The following is a 16,383-nucleotide window of genomic DNA, read 5'->3' as shown; positions in this document are numbered from 1 at the left end:
GGTCCAAACCAACCCTTGTCCTCTCTCGTATCAGAATTAGACTTTGGCTATTTTCAGATGCTTTGGCGAAAGTGAAGTGTGCTTTTATATAGAGAGAGGAGGCACATGCGGCAAGAAACAAAAGGGTCAGTCTGTACAAGAACATGCAGGAGATCACGAATCACTCTTGCAGGTTTTCTGTGGGGTTGAAAAATTTACACCATAAAAATTAAATAAGAGAAAAAAAAAAAATGAAGGAAACTCTGAGCCGAGAAGAGTTCCGCCATCCCCACTGCTCCTACCATTGTCCCTTTAAAAAAATGTTTTCCCCATTATCATTTATCCCTTTTATAACCCCTTCCCCCCATGTCCCTTGTTTTTCTAGTGTCCCTGGTTCACTCCCCACTGCCTGTGTTCGCAGGGGCACCTCTCCCTACCAGCAGCCTCAGTGCCTTATCTCCAGATTTTTGGTGACACCCACGATGCCCCTTCCCACCGCCTGACCCGGGCTACAGCCTCCTGCCCCGGCCCCCGGCCCCCGGCCTTGAACGCCACCACGGACATCCTTTTCTCCATTTCTCCTTCCCTCTCAGATCCCTGACATTTCCCTCTGGCTCCTGCAGTCACAGGAATGCAGGACCTGTCCCCTGGGCCCTCCGGCCGGCCGCTCAGCAGTCCTCCCGGGCCTGCGCATTCCCGGGCCACGACTTCTCTCACGACCCTGCTCTAACCCCTTCCCTCTCATCCTGGAGAAAACAGGCCTAGGGCTGAAAACTCCAGCAACGTGTTCCCTTACACCAACCTCACCTGCATCCCATTCCCTCCTGGCCTGGGGCTCAGAGGCACCCCCAACACGCCTCCCCCTGGCTAACTCATACCCCACACCCAGGGCCTGAACCCCGCGTCTCAAATGCTCACTCAAACACCAATGTCCATTAACAATGCCACATGGGAAAGAAAAATCCGTTTTGGATCCCACCCCTCTCTCCTCCTTTGCCGCGTTCCTGCCCATCCTGTCCTTCATGCTGAAAGGGGTTTCTGCACCTGCTCCTTCGCTGTGCAATGCTCCTCAAGGCACTGACACGCTAGAGCCCTCGAGACTTGGCTGCCATGCTCTCTCCAAAGTGCCTACTGCCAAGCCGATGGTCCCCCTGCCCCCCCGGGTCTCTAGCCACTATAAATCACCAAATTCCCTCCTGCACAGCCCTCCCCGCCCTGGCTTCAGGGACACTGTAACCTCCTTGGCTACTCTTCATCCATCCTTCCTCAGCATCTCACCTCCTTCCCCGGCTGCTCTCTCAGCCCCGCTCTTCTCCTGGGACCGCCCGTCTATTCTCAGGTTTTGACCACTGCATGCTCCTCGGCACCTCCCACGCCTGCGCTTTCAGCCCAGATGACAGTGTGAAGGTCCAGACTCACAGACTCGGCCGCCACCCGGAGCCCCCAGCCCCACCCTGCTACCAGCCAGAAACGAGGAGCCGTCCTTGCACGGCCCCTGCTTCACCCCCATGTGTAATCCAGCCCAAGCCCTGCCGCCCTGCCTCTGTCATGCTTCTCTGAGCTGCCTTTCCCTCGTCCCCACTGCCACCTTCAAAAGTCCAGGTCCTCAGCGCCTTTTACTTGCTCGGTGGCCTTCTAAATAGTCTCCCTCTGCAAATTCTCCCCCTTCAACCTGTCTCCCACACTGCAGACAGAGGTATTTTTAAAGCACAATTCTGACCTTGTTGCTTCCCCACTGAAAACCTTTAATGCCTCCCTGGTCCCCTCAGGAGGAAGTCCAAACCCCTGAGCCTGCCGCTTAGGTTCCTCTGTGCCTGGGCCTCCTCTTAACTCTGCAGTCTCATCTCTTGGGCCTCTCCATGTCCCTAGTTTCGATGCCACAGAACACTCAGTGCTGCTAAGCGGCTCCTGTGCATGCTATTTCCAACGACGAGAGCTTCCTCCCGCCCCCTCTTTGCTTGATTAATGCCCATATGGCTTGGCATTCCCTCTCCAAGGAGGCTTCCTGGCCCGGCAGGGCCCCAGCATCCTGGAGCTTCGACTCCTCAGACACCCAGGTTGCAACAGCTTGCTAGGTCTGCCTCGTTCTCTCTCTCTCTCTCTCTCTCTCTCTCTCTCTCTCTCTCTCTCAGGACCTGTGCCTTCAGAACTCAGTCGCCATGTCATCAGGGAGCCCAGGCCACATGAAGAGGCTTCCCGTGGTTGTCACTGCTGACAACCCCAGCTGGTCTCAGGGCCGATTCTAGCACCAACTACCAGACATGTGAATGAATGAGTCTTCAGAACTCAGGGATCAGCAAACTTTTCTATAAAAGTCCAGAGAATGAATATTGTTGGTTCTGTGGCCGTACCATATCAACCACATCTACTTAACTTGGCCTCTGTAGTAGGAAAGTAGCCATGGACAATACATAAATGAATGGGCATGGCTGTGTTCCAATAAAACTTTATTGGCAAAAACAGGTGGCGGGCTGTTTCTGGCTATGGGCCCGTGTCTCCTGACCCCTGCTTTACAGGATTCTAGCCCCCAGACTTCAAGAGCGCCAGTTGAGGGCCCAGATATTCTAGAATAGAAACAAACTCTTCTGGCTGCTAGGCTCCTGTCTGAATTTCTGACTCACAAAAGCTATGAGAGATAATATATAATTACTGTTGTTTTAAGCCATTAAGTCTTGGGGTAATGTAACATGCAGTAATAATGAGCTCCTATATACACAAGCCCTGTGTGCACGTGTTAGTGCACTCATTCATTCCGCTGTCTGTGTGTGTGTTTCACAGGCATCCAACAAGAACCCACCGTGTGCACAATACCAGGAATGACGAATGAACGAGACATAGTTCCTGGCTCCTCAGAGCTCAGACCGTGATTGAGGCAATTCCAGCCCAGGGTGAGAGATGTCATGACAGAAGCAGCAGAGAGATTCTGGGAGCTGAGGGGAGATCTCCCCAGGCCTGTGGGGGGTGGGGCAGTCTGGGAGCTATATTGCCCAAAGGAGGGGTCTGAGCTGTGTCTACTGGGGCACAGGAGGGAACGACACTCCAGGTATGAGGAACAACCAGAGAGCCTCGTGAGAGCGGCTGGGGAAGGAAAAGCAGACACCAAGCCCTGTGCAGGGCCCCCGTGCTCTCACAGTAAAGCTGGGGCCAGCCTCCAGGAAGGGTCACGTGTGGGCACACCATCCCACAAGTGCCTGATGGAGTACTTCCCACCGACACGTTTCTCTGTTATGTGAAGGGAACGGAGTGCAGGTGCACGGCCGGGATGTGGGCTCTGCCAGGGTCCTCAGCCTATATCCAGACAGACCAAAGACAAGGCAGGGCCTAAGCAGCCTGGCGTCCCCTGACAGGCTCCGGGCCCTGGAGTGCCTGTCTAGCTATTGGGTCTGGGGCTTCTCCATCACTGCAACAAAGTGGGTGATACAGGGAGAAGGGCAAAAAAGGAGGAGCAGGAATAGGGCATGAGGCCAGGGTCCCTCAGCAGAGACCCAGGGACCTGCAGGCATGGGCAGGGGCAGGCAGGCTGGGGGAGCTGGCCTACCTGGGGTCTGGTAGTTGAGTCTCCGCATCTCCACAGGGTCCGAGGAATGGGCCAGCAAAGAGTCCTTTAGCCCAATCGACTGCTCGTCCTTGGAGGACGGTGAGTGGGTCCTTTTCCTGAAGAGGCAGAAGGATATTTGGTGAGAAGCCGAGGTCCAGGCATAGGACAGGGATGGACGGTGTGGCCCCCTGCCAGGGAGCCCGTGTTCACAGCTCTGTCCTCGCACCGCCCCACGCCCTCCTAGGGCCTCTGAGCGCAGGGGAGCCAGGCGCAGAGCAGCTTCAACATGGAGAACACAGGATGGGGTTGGGAGACAGGGGTGGGAAGAGAACAGAGGGAGGCGCAGCAAGGGAGAAGGGGTAGTGGAGGCTGGTGGCTCCTTCCAATAGAGGGCAGGTCACTGCCGGGCACTGGCTGCTGGCTCCAAGGCAGTCACAGCTGAGACAGCAGGAGCCGCCAGGAATAAACATGCAAAGGACACTTAAGACAGAGCGCTGGGCCCCAACTATCTGCTTCTTGATATTAGGGTAAATGCCCAGAGTGGCAGGGATAAGGCAGGGAAAGCGTCACCCTAAGCCAGGCAGGGTCCTCCCTTGGAGGCCTCAGCTCCCCTGACTAAAAGGAGAGATCAGAGACAGACTATGGGTCTAGCCGCTAACAAGCACCCAGGGGCTGCTTCTGCTCAGTAGACACAGGTATACTTGCTGGGGTGGGAGGAGGAGCGGGGAGAAGAACTTGTGTGAGTTTGCAAGAGTGTGTAGCAATACACACTTCCCCACTGCCCTGCAGGCAGCGCTCTTTGCACACATGCAAGACTCTATCTCCTGTAGCACTTAGGTGACTCAGAAAAGGGAGTTTGGTGAGAGGCTCTGGTGAGCTCGGAGCCATCTGTGCATGCAGGGGAAGCATCGGAGTCTGTGCTATGCCTGCACCCTGGAGAAAGGGCATTCCTTGTGCAGAGTGCTAGTGGAGAGAGGGTCAGAGCCTGCCCCAGAGCCTGCTGAGCAGATCGGACAGCCACAGGCCAGGAGGCTTCTGGTCAAAGCACCGCCCCTCCCTGCTGGGCCCGAAATGTGCAGAGGGATAAGAAGTGACAAGGGAGGCGTGTGAAGAGAGAAGGAATGACTCCTACCTTTCTTGTTTACTAGGTCCCGAAAGACAGGCAAGGACAGAAGAAAGAACGGTCACTGTTTCTGCCAAGAACTCGGGCCCTCTCATGACATGGGGGACGCTGTGGGACCTATCTATGGCACCCAACTTGGCACACACAGGGAGGGGGCTGCCTCTCCTCACAGACACCAAGCCCCAGACAGGAGTGGAATGAAAGATGAGTGGGTGTGGGGGACGATCCTCAGGTCCCCACCCACAGGTCTCCCTGGCCTGGATCACGACAGCCTATCCTACTCACCCTGGAAGGAAGGCGCTTACACTTTAGGAAGGAGGCACTGGGTCCAGGTCAGGGGTAAGCGGCAGGGGAAGAGACGGGGCACAGTGCACAGGAACTCAAATGTGGAGACATGTTCAGACACATAGACCAACACTCGTTCGCTGACAAGTGTTCACTAACGTGTCTTGTGGGCTCAGCCTCGTGCTAGGTGCTGGAAATGCAGGCCCAGCAACATGTCCAATGAAGCTGGGGTAGATGGGGACAGTGTGGGGAATGGGTGGGGGCCTAGAAGAGCCTCGGGGGCCTGGAGGGGAGTCTTGAAGGATGAGGTGGCAGCTGCCAGGTAAGCGGGGAGCAGGGCAGCTGCAGAATGGAGGGGGACACAGTTTGAGCTGGCAGGGCAACTGCGTGAGTGCAGTATGACAATGTCAGGGGTGGAGGCAGGGACACCTAGCCAGGTGTTTGACTGTCAGGTTACAGAAGTGAGCATTTATCTTGGGAGCCACTAAAAAGATTTAAACTGAGGTGACAAAGTTAAATCTTTGGTAATACCTTTCAGGCTGCAAGGGTAACGGACAGAAAGAGGGGACTCCATGACTAGGTAGCTGCCGCTACCCGAGAAAGAGAGAGGATTGAGGGGTGCCGTGTGCCTGAGAGGACTGTGTTGTGCTGTGTGCCAGGTCCCCGGCTGCCTGCACATGGCTGCTCACCAGGCCAGGAGGAGGAACAAATCCATAGATATGCAGGATAGAGCTCAGAGGAGACAGTGGAAAAGAAGGGTTGAGGGTGACACCTAGGCCTGGCTGGTAATTAGGGGGATGATAGGAGGGTTTGGGGGAAGGTTCAAGATGCCACTGAGTACAGGACAGCTGAGAATGCTGCAGTCAAGGCAAGCACTGGATAAATGCCTGCCAAATAAATACCCGTGGGCATGTGGGCCTGCAGCTGGGCCTGGCCTCCCTGGGCCCGAGCAGGAGAGCCTGGCTGAGGAGTCATCTAGGAACGGCGGCACCGAAGTGCTGAAGACAGGAGACCAGGAGAGGGCAGTGTCTTGAAGCTGAGAGACAGGCATCCTCACATCCACCAAACCAGAGACAAACGGACAGACATGTCCATGGATGCACGTGGACCAGCCCTCTGCGAGGCTGAGGCTTCTTATCACGCCTAGGTTACACATCCAGGGGCATACATACTGCTTCTGCTCTCCCTGGCTTCCCACCAAGCCGGGCTGGGGTGCGGCTGGCGTGGCTGCTCTGTGCCTGGAGGCACTATGCCCAGGAAGGGCCCGAGAGTTCAGGGGCAGGTGGCTGTCCCCTGGAGTCCTGAGTGCAGCACTCACCTCTTGAACAGGAGGATAGCGATGACAATGAGGATGATGAGGATGACCGCCAGGACTGGGCCTGTCACCCACAGCATCTCTGGCTCCTCCTGCTGCTGCGCTGGCATCACCTGGACCACAATCTCATCAGAGTAAGGGCTGGCGGCATAGCGCTTCTGTGGCTGAGGGACAGCACGGGCAGCGAGCTCAGTGTGAGATCTCCCACCCTCTGCCCACCAAACCCAGAGAAAGGACCCTGGGGCTGGGCTACGCTGGCTGGCTGAGGCTGGTCTCCTACCCCTTACAGCCTGGTCAGCTGACTGGGTTCCTAGACAGATTAGGTCTGACTTTCTGTAGTTCTTAGGGGCTGGTGATTTGAGATCCCTTGTGCAGGTCTGGAGTCCCTGGGGCTGCCCCACGCCTGGGGTCTCAGGGCTCGTGCAGACCTGCTCTACAGATTCCTTCAGGGAGGCAAGCACAAAGCACTGGTAGCTCAGGTCCGGGGACAGGGGCCGGTTGTAGAAGCCCCGGTAGCTCTTCTTGTCCCCCAGGGTGAAGGTCTTGGGGAGCACGTCCACCTGAGCGGCCACGTAAGGCTTTAGCCGCTCTGTCTGCCGCCGGCGCCGGCGCTGCTCCCTGCTGCCCTGCTCGATGGCCTCCAGGAGCTGGTGGAGCAGAGCACAGAGTCACACCGGGTCTTGGAGTACATACGTGTCCCTGGGCTGAGACCAGGGCTCACCTTCTGCGTTAAGGTGCTCGAGCCCGGTCCTGCCAGCTTTTGTGACAGAAAAATGCCAGACACCAGACACAGCAACGCCGCTCCTTCCCACTAACCCAGTAAGAAGATGCCCTCTGGTAACCTGCCCCTCTGCCTAACCCGAACAGACTGGTTCCACACCACTCAGGAGAGGATGCGGATTCCAAACATCCTGGGGGCTCCACTCTAGTCTAACTGTGGCCTTAGACCTTCAGCAGCCTCTAAAATCTACAGAACTTGAGGTTCTCCACACCTGCAGAGATGCCTCTCTAGTTCTTACCACCCCAGGGATCCTCAGCAATCCCTCTTGGGAATCTGCCGTAATGTAGGTCTCTGAAACTCCTGGGGGCCACCTCACAGTCCCTTTCCCCTAGGAGCGGCCTGGCTGCCAACAAAAGCAGCCAGAGAGTGATTCCAATTTGGGGGAGCTGCAGGGGCTACAGCCAGCCACTGCCATGGGGCTGTCGTAAGTGCTGCCCTGGCCCGTCCCTGTACCTCGTCCAGCTCCAGCTCCTCGGGCGTGCTCCACCGCGGCGTCAGCATGCTCCCGCCCACGCGGTCAATGGGTACCACCACGATGTAGAACCACCTGGGTGGGCAGAGCAGGAGACAGAACTGTCACTGCCTGTGCTTGTCACTAGCCCTGTCCTACGCCCCAAGGCCTCGTCTGCACACCTGACAAGCGAGGGGTCCTGCACGTGGGGCATGGAAAGGGTGAAGCGGCCGTCCTCCATGTATGCAGACGCAGGCAGCGGCTTGTGTGGCAGGAGGTCGGGGGCTGTGCGGATGGACACGAGGTGCTGCAGGCCCCCGGCGCTGCTGCCCCGGTTCATCAGCACGAACGAGTATTGTGTGTCTGGTTGCAGGTCTGCGATCAGCTTCCGCATGGAGTGCCCATCCACCTCCACACTCTGCCCGTTGTACAGAATCTGCGGGGAAAAGGGCAGACAGCACATCGGGTGAGGTGTCCGATCACGAGCCTGCAGGGCAGAGCTCACACACGCACATCTAACCAGGATCCTGCGTCACAAATGCACACCGTGGGACATGGCCTTGGCTGGCCGTGGCCCTCACCCACCTTGAAGGGTACAGCTGACTTGTAGGAGTCGGGAACCTCCCAGCTGAGCAGCACAGACGTCTTCATTGCAGCCGCCACACGGAAGTTCTTGGCAAACACTGTGGAACATACGGAGGGAGTCAGTGCTGGCTGTGTAGGAGGCGTGAAGTGAATAGGCCTGAAAGGTTCCCCACCAGGAAGAGACAGACACTTGTTGGGACACAGGAGATAGGAGTAGCTGCAAAGAACCAGGCACCCTACTCCTAGCCAGCTTCAAATCACAGAGTTCAGCTCCCAGCCCCAGCTCCCCGACACAGTGAGCACCCTGCCAGCAGATGCCAGAGCACCCATGGTCAGGATCTCTGTAAGTGCTTGGTTTAAAGCTGGAGCTCACAGGCACCAAGTGAAAGCGACCACAGATGAGTGGGTTTTGGTCATGAGAAGCATGTGGCCGAATACCAGAGCACAGTGGAGCACGTTCGTTAAGAGGTTGGCGGGTTGTGGCCCCAAAAAGATTAGTGTCACATACCCAAGAATGGTGATACAGTCAAAAAAGATCAATGGGTCAAGGTCACAAGAGACTGGAAAGTCACACAGCAGAGGTCAGTAGGTCAAGACAGCAGAGGTCAGGGGTCACACACCAAGAATGTGGCGCCCATTTGCTAGAGGTTAGTGGTCACCGTCATGAGAGACTGGAGGGTCACAGAGCAGAGGCTGGTGGATCAGTCGCCAGAAGTCAGTGGGTCAAGAGGAGCAGAGTTCCCCAGGCGCAGCTACGTGGCCGCAGCACACACCTGGATCCATGGGCATGGTCCGGGACTGGATGCTGGGGCTGAGTGGGCCAGCGCCTTTGCTGGTCCACGCGCGGACCTTGATATCGTAAGTGGTGTCCGGCTTGAGGCCGGAGAGAGTAAGGCGGGTGTCAGCAGTGGTGTCCTGCAGCTCCTGCTGGCTGTTGATGTCGCGGTATGCTACAGTGTAGTTGGTGATGTGCCCGTTCCGTTCCGCCAGCACCGGAGGGTCCCAGGTCAGTTCCGTGGTAGAGGTAGTCAGCCCTACCACACGCAGGCTTTGTGGGAAGCCGCTGGGCACACCCTCGGGGGTCGTGATCTCCTTCCTGAACTCCTCACCTAGGCCGGCCCGGTTCTTGGCGGCAAGCCGGAAGATGTAGGTGGCCCCCTTGTGCAGGCCGGTGACTGTGAAATGCTGGTCGTCCTTGCCAAAGTCTATGGTGTTGGGCCTTGCCTCGTCAGCCCGGTGGTACTGCAGCCGGTAGCCCAGCAGCTCGCCGGGCAGCTCCTTGGGCGGATGCCACTGGAGCAGGGCGGTGTTCATGGCTGTGGTGCTGACCATCATGGTGGGACGGCCTGGGACTGAACGACCACGCACTGGGCTCTGGCACCGCCCTCCTCACAGCCCCGCCCTCGGCTCTGTCCCGGACCCCTCACTCACCTGCCCCCGTTGTTGTGACAATTTTGGGCTTGCTCCGGGCACCATCTCCTTTGGTGGTGTAGGCAGCGACAGTGATGGAGTAGGTGGTCTCCGGCGTCAGGCCGCTGATGGTGGTTTCCTAAGGGGGAGGAAGGAGCCCGTTCCCATCACATGACAGCAAGGAGAGGCCGGGCCAGGCCAACCACCTCAGGATCCTAGCCGGTGAGGAGTCTCCAGGGCACACAAGGCCAGGGGTCCTGGGAAGTGTGTTGTGCAATGCTGGCCTCTGTTGGGGATGGGGTCAGGCAGGTAAGATGTGTGCCCAGGAGGATCCAGCTGGTCCCAGGCGCCACATGCCTGGGGCAGACAGCTCATTCTTCCTTTCAGACAAGAACGAAAGGCCACATTGTTCCTTCACTCCATTGTACTGTGAATGACACCTCGTGAGGTCTGTGTATACATGACACACAGGGCACAGGGCCTCGCACGCATGAAGCACCTTGCATGGCTCCTGGCACACACATTCTGTGGCCTACAGCTCTTCTTGAATAAGCAGGTGGAAGGCCACCTGTAGATGTGAACACATACCCACGCAGCCCACAGAGCAAGGTAGAGGGATTGTCCGAAGTGCTGCCCTGCAGGATCAAGTCAGAACCCCATCTGAACCCCACCAAAGCACTAGCTCTGTGAACACCTCATGCCCTGCAAAACCTCCTGAGACAGGGAGGAGAGACAACGATAAAGAGCACCCACCCTGGGGAATGCATGTCCCCATCAGCCCAGTGATGCCTGAAAAGTCCCCGTGCCTTGGCAGACCCTGCCCATATGCCCAGGTCCAGCCAAGGCATCATTTCCGGACATGCTGAGAAAACATGGGAGGCTAAACCACGTCACACAGAGGGAAGAGTGGGAAGAAAGGAGGGACCACCGTGCAGTGGGAACAGAACTGTCACCGCCAGCCCTGGTGTCCCTCCAGCTTGGCCTCAGGGCAGGCCACTGCAGCCACCACCAACCCCTTACAGGCCCCCTCCTGCCCCAGCTGGAGGGTCCCCCAGGGCTGGGACTCCAGAATGCACCAATACCAGACCCAGCTCTCCAGACTCCCCTCCCAGCCTGGGCGCAGAGCAGGTGATTTTTCATTCCAGGGATCAATAAGGCCTAACAATCAGGATTGGATTTAACTCCATCCCCGTCTGGTCAGAGCAGGGGCCAGGTCCTGGTCAATCATGAACATTGGCCTGAAATTGCTGCTCAACAGGCGAGAAGTAAGGATTAGAGAAAATGCCAATTGCTGCTCAGCTCGGTGCTCCCATCTAAACGTCTATTTTCTCCAGATGTGGCGGGTGCCCTGTGGATCTTGGCAGCTCAGGCTGGGAGGAAACACGGGGAGGGGGAGTGGCCCACGAGCCCAGCTTGACCCAGGTCTTGCCCACACTCGCACACCTGTTACTTACATAGTCCTCGGATTCCTCTGGCTGCCACTGACCGCGGGAGAGGGAGAGAAAGGGAGACAGGATGTGAAAGACTCTGGCCTGAAGAGAGCCTGGCCCAGGGAGGACAGATGGAGGCCGTGGGCCTGTGAAGTGCCTACGAGGGTAGCACCCCAAAACCACTCCCCACCTGAAGATCCCAGCCCCTGCCTCATGAGCCCAACTGTGTGTGTGTGTGTGTCAGGGCCAAGGAGGGGTGGGCTCCAGGCCACTGAGGGACCACTGCGCCACGTGAAAGTGCTTTGAGGGCCAGGCCGCCAGACATGGGGGGGTGGACAGGACAGCTCAGGCAGAGGGGGGGAACACACCATGGGATGAGCAGGGAGGGTGACTTACAACCTGGTTTGCCTAGGACAGTCCTGGCCTAAGCCTGTTGGCATGGTATGATCACTCAATCTCAAAAGTATCTCAATTGGGACAATAGATTATACAGTCATCGTAGACAGGTGTCCTGGGGCAGTGAGGCCTGCACCCTGGTCGGGGGTAGGGGGCCAGGGCAGGCTGACAGCAAGACGACAGAGGTGTGAATGTAAACTCAGAGCCTGGGCCCTGCCCCACAGGCACAGGGGAAGCACTCAGACCCCTGTTCCTTCCTGGGGCAGCCTGAGATCTCATCAGGGTAGGAAGGCATGTGTCAGGGATGGCCATACTGCTACTTTTTGGTGTATTCTTTTCCAGGCCATGAGGCATGCAGATGTATCAGCTGGACAGGTGGAGGGAGTGATGTCTCCATTCTGTGGCCCTATGTTACTGGAGGGCAGGGGCCTGGCAGGTGTCGAGCAGAGCACAGCACAGAGAAACGGTCCACGACATCTCTAAGACAGAGGTACCATGGGGTCCTTCACCCCAACCACCCTCACAGTGCTGGTCTGCCTCTGTCCACAGGGCCCAGTTCCTCCTATTCTGGGAAGCTCTGTTTGAAAGGCTTTGCAAGGGGAGCGGACAGGATATGGGGGGAGGCCACTAACAGGTCCCTACTGGCTGGGCCACTCTCTAGTGTGTGGCTGGGCCCACCTCTGCTCTAGATTCTTTGCCTCATGGGAGACCTGCACTGTGTAAGCCAGGCTCAGGCAGCAGGTCCTCACAGGGCACCTCTCCTGCACTGGAGGCAGAGAGAGGGAGAAGACAGGGAAAGACAAAACGGGTGGAGCAAAATGGAGGTGGGGGGGAGGACAGGAAGGGATCGGGGAAAGGAGAGAGAAGAATGAGACAGACAAAAACAGTGAGAAAGAGAGACAGAAACAAAGGAGAAAAACAGAAACTATGAGAAAGAGATAGAAGGACACGGGGAGGCACAGTCAGAGACCATGAGAAACAGAGACAAACCTGGAGATGTACATAAAAGGAGACGGGTCTGGCTACACACACATGGGGCATGTACCCCATGTTTCTTTCCGAACGGACGGGGGCCCTGGGCCTAGCAGATGGTGCTGCTGGGTGAAGGACAGGCAGTGGTGTCCTTGACAGACCACTCAGGGGACAGTTGGGCCCTGTGGCCAGGCTGGGACCAAGCCCCATCTGCTCTCCTACTGGCCCAGAGCAGAATGACCCACTCCCACGGGGGCCTCAAGGGCAGGCCCTTCGTTTTCTGTCAGCTTCCCTGGAGCCTGAGCTCCTGTTTAACTCCCACAACCCTCCAGGTGACGCGATGCTGGAGGCAAAGAGGGCAGAGTCTCTCCTCCTATAGTCCAGCCTCCTTCAAACCACTTGGGACCAGAAGAGGGCACCCCAAGTGGCTTCTCCAGAACTCCACTCACTGCAGCTGTGCCGCTGGCCCCTCGCAGGGGAGGGGCAGGAGGGAGCCCATTCTGGGAATGTTTCTGGGTGGGTGTGTCAGCTGAGGTTCCAGGAGGAGCCCTCGACCTGCCCCAGGAATGCAGGCGGGTATACACGCCCACCTCCTCACCCCCTTGTTCTCTCAGCACCCGCAGGCTGAGGGGAGAAGAGGGCACCCTTTGGCAAAAAGGAATTTTATTCAGGCGGCTGAGCCCAGCAGGAGGCATGAAGGCCCTTGTTTGTGTGGGTAACCACTGGTAAGCACAGCACAGGGCAAGGGCTTGCACCTCCATTCTCAGCCCAGGTAGGGGCGAAAAGCTGGACAGGGAGGGAGGGTGTGTGGTCCTGGAGGGAATCTAGGCTCCTCCTCTCTGGGCTGGCCCAGCGCTGCCTCCTGTGGATCCCCAGAGATCCTGATTCTAGAGGGGTAGACCCTGAGAGTGCATCACACCAGGTGTTACAACTCTTCAGCATAATATTTTGGGAGGGAACTTAAAATAGTAGTTACAGCCCTTTACCCAGAAAGCCAGCTTCTTATCCAAGCTCGACCACCTACTTATACTGAGAAATTCTGGACCACTCTCATCACCTCTGGTTCTTCATGTGAATAGCAGTCCAGTGCTGAGCATACCCCAGGGACCTCACTCCAAGCTCATGGGCAGAATTAGCCCCCAGGACCAAATGTAGAGGGAGATATGAGGCTGGTTGGCAGGCCCAGCTCTTGAGAGTAAACATAAGAGACTGAGCCATCCTCCCCGGGGCCAGGCGCAGAACACCACCCTAGGCTGGCCATTCACAGAGCTTGGCAATGGCCAAGGGCCAAGCTGGCGGAGAAGGCTGCCCAGAAGAGCTTTCCCGGCGCTTGGCTGTGGGAGGAGTAGCTGGCCAGCTCGGCACTGTCTAGGAAGCAGGCACATCCTGAGAGTCTAGCTTAATGGGACAGTGAAGGTGCTCCTGCCAACCACCAAGGAGGGCTTAAGGGGACTCAAGCCTGGGTAGGGTTACAACTGAGGCCTGGATCTGTGGAGACAGAGCCCCTTAGTGTGTGCTGGTGGCTGAGCCGCAGAGGTGACTGCCATGCCGGCACTGTCACCAGGGCAGACAGATGTGGACGGTAGGGCCTGTTCCTGGCACCTAGCCCTAACCTGGTCTCAGTGTCTCCCATGCCTGACACAATGGGCTGTCTCGGTGTCACAGTCCCGCTGAGAGCAGACAGGGGAGAGAAGCAAACCTGGGCTCCAAAAAGGAAGCAAATGTGTTGGTGTCGCCCACCTTCCCACCCCACCACCTCCCAGGAGCATACCTGGGCCTCAGCCAGCATGACATCCTGGATGATGGGTGCGCCACGGGGCTCACCATTCTCTAGCCGCACATAGGTGACCTGGTAGCCGCGGATCTGGCCGTGTTGCTTGCTGGGGACGGGCAGCTTCCAGGAGACGTGCACAGCAGTGGAGTTCAGCGGCTCCACCTCCACCTTCCGCGGGGGCCCACTGGGCACTGGGGACCAGGGAGACAAGGAAGTCAGGCCTGGTGGTGTGGCTCCTGGCTCAGGTGGGCACAGCCTACAACAGAGCCTTGCCTTGGTACCCCGGGAGAGGCCCTGATATAGCTTCCTTAGTCCTCCTGTCCCTGGAGAGGAACCGGAGGGCTCCCTCTGCCTGAGAGCAGGGAGAGTTGAGGACCTGCGAGCATCCAGGCTCAGGGCCACCTCACTTGGTGAGGAGCGGAGAGGTCTTCAGCAGCCCGAGAGTCAGTGCAGCCAGCCCTATCTCCTCCTGGCTCCCCATGTTGTGCAGCCCAGGCAGAGTCTTAATAATTCTCTTCTGTCTCTTGTACCAATCTCCCCAGTTCTGACCTCTCATACCTTAGGGGGGCTACTTTCACCTTGGCTTTTTAAGGCTCTGGCTGCCTTGGAAAGAGCCCTAAAGGCGGGCATTTGGGCATAGGTTATCCTACAGGCTACATATCCCCAGTTTCAGCCATTCAGCCTGCACCAGGAAGAGTCCTCCTGGGCTTGTGAGAGACCAAGGCCCTGGGCTGCAAGGTGGGTGGTGTCCAGGCGGAGGGCCTCCCTCCCTGCCCCTCCCCGTGGGTGCCGCTGCCTACCGTCCTCGTTGGTGCGCACCAGCACCGGGCTGCTCTCAGGGCCGGGGCCCACGTCCGTGTGTGCCCGCACCCACACCCGGTACTCCGTCCACTTCTCCAGGCCCACCAGGTCCCAGCTGGAGTGCTCGCGGCTGATGCCGTTCACCACCTGCCGCCGGCGGTCCTCGCCGTCCACCGCCTCGTAGGCCACCGAGTACTGGGTGATAACGCCGTTGCGGCTGTCGGCCGGCGGTGGGACCCAACTTACCCGGACTGTGGTGGAGCCCGTGCTCACACAGGTCACCTTCTGGGGAGGGGCAGAAGGGGCTGGGGAAGACAAACGGGGGAGGGGGAAGCAGGCAGATGGAGGGGGTGTTCACAGGCACGGTGACGAGTCACAGAGGGGAACTCACCCAGGCAGGTCATTCCCCAAGTGCGCAGTGGCTATCCCAGGGCCACCAGGCCGGCTACAGCCACTGCTGCCAGACAGCCTGGCTGCCTCTGGACCATAGGCATGTGTGTGAGCGTGTGTGGTCACTCGCTTGTACGCACGTGCGTGCGCGCGCTCTCTCTCTCTCTCTCTCTCTCTCACACACACACACACACACACACACACACACACACACACACACACACACACGGTCTCCTAGACACATACATATGGGGCTCTAACACTGTGCCTCACTCACATACGCCATCTCGCCCAGAACACATACACCATCAGACACACACAAGCACAGGGCCACGTCACCCCCATGCCGCACCCTACACGCACAACCACACACAGAGAACCTCTCTAGATGCTGTCCCCACAGCTCTTGTCTCCTGAGGACAAGTGGCCCCGCCAGGATGCCCTGGCCTGTGCCTGCCTGCACAGGGTGTGTCTGCGCCTGAGCCACAGGTGACCACAGGGGTTGGAAGCCAGGCATGGAGGCGGCTAGTGGCCCCTGAGGTCATCTGGAGAACAAGTACCTGATGGAGGTGCCCTCACTCAACGGGCCCCTGGGGGTTAGCGATCGGGTCTGTGCTTTCCTTGTTCCCGGGGTCACTTCCAGACCCAATTCCCACCCAGACGCTGCTGTCACCGCATGGGCCTCCTTGCCATCTCAAGCTCTGCCACCAGCGCCTGCCCAGGTGACTTCAGTGGCCCCCTTAAACCCACTGGCCCCAGAGCCCCCCATCTCCAAGGCTTTCTCCTCCCCAGCACTGCTGTGCTCAGGCCCTGGATAACGCCACTACCGGAAACAGCCCTACTTCCCAAACCACTGCCTCCAACATCCCCTCGCAGACCTCGCCTCTTGTCCCTGCCCAGCTGCTCAAGGCCCAGCACCACGTCTGCTCTTTACCCTACGGAGACCTCCGTCCATTGACCTGCCATCCTTACTGCCCTCAGTATTCAGCCGAGACACTGAAGCCCCCCACTTTACTGACGTCCCAAACTCCCTCACCTCCTTCTCGTTCCACGCTCCTGCCTGGCCCACACTGAGCTCCTATGAATCCAACTCTCCACCTTCTCTAGGGCGGCGCTGGGGAGGTAGGAAGAGCTGCCTGCTCAGCCAGGGTGG

The 16,383-nt window shown here is 58.1% G+C and overlaps 1 protein-coding gene across 7 annotated transcripts in view; it reads right to left on the bottom strand.

Annotated features, from left to right (window-relative positions):
* Positions 1-16,383, bottom strand: part of PTPRF (protein tyrosine phosphatase receptor type F) — an 83,488-nt gene that overhangs the window by 9,210 nt on the left and 57,895 nt on the right. For 2 of the 7 annotated variants that reach the window (XM_054572087.1, XM_054572089.1), the window contains exons 12-22: positions 14,840-15,145; positions 14,037-14,230; positions 10,922-10,948; positions 9,489-9,606; positions 8,831-9,409; positions 8,058-8,155; positions 7,655-7,908; positions 7,475-7,568; positions 6,669-6,887; positions 6,244-6,404; positions 3,518-3,633 (exon numbers count right to left, since the gene is read on the bottom strand). In XM_054572087.1, coding sequence (XP_054428062.1) covers positions 3,518-3,633; positions 6,244-6,404; positions 6,669-6,887; positions 7,475-7,568; positions 7,655-7,908; positions 8,058-8,155; positions 8,831-9,409; positions 9,489-9,606; positions 10,922-10,948; positions 14,037-14,230; positions 14,840-15,145 — 2,166 coding nt within the window. The remainder of the gene's footprint in view (positions 1-3,517; positions 3,634-6,243; positions 6,405-6,668; positions 6,888-7,474; positions 7,569-7,654; positions 7,909-8,057; positions 8,156-8,830; positions 9,410-9,488; positions 9,607-10,921; positions 10,949-14,036; positions 14,231-14,839; positions 15,146-16,383) is intronic. The other 5 variants (XM_054572088.1, XM_054572092.1, XM_054572091.1 and 2 more) reach the window with 3 other exon arrangements.

The sequence above is a fragment of the Pteronotus mesoamericanus genome, unplaced genomic scaffold (assembly GCF_021234165.1).
Source record: "Pteronotus mesoamericanus isolate MK-2021 breed Mesoamerican mustached bat unplaced genomic scaffold, CSHL_Meso_final contig_221, whole genome shotgun sequence".
Classification (NCBI taxonomy): Eukaryota; Metazoa; Chordata; class Mammalia; order Chiroptera; family Mormoopidae; genus Pteronotus; species Pteronotus mesoamericanus.
The sequence above is the reverse complement of the archived record's forward strand: the minus strand, read 5'-3'. Positions and strand labels throughout refer to the sequence as shown.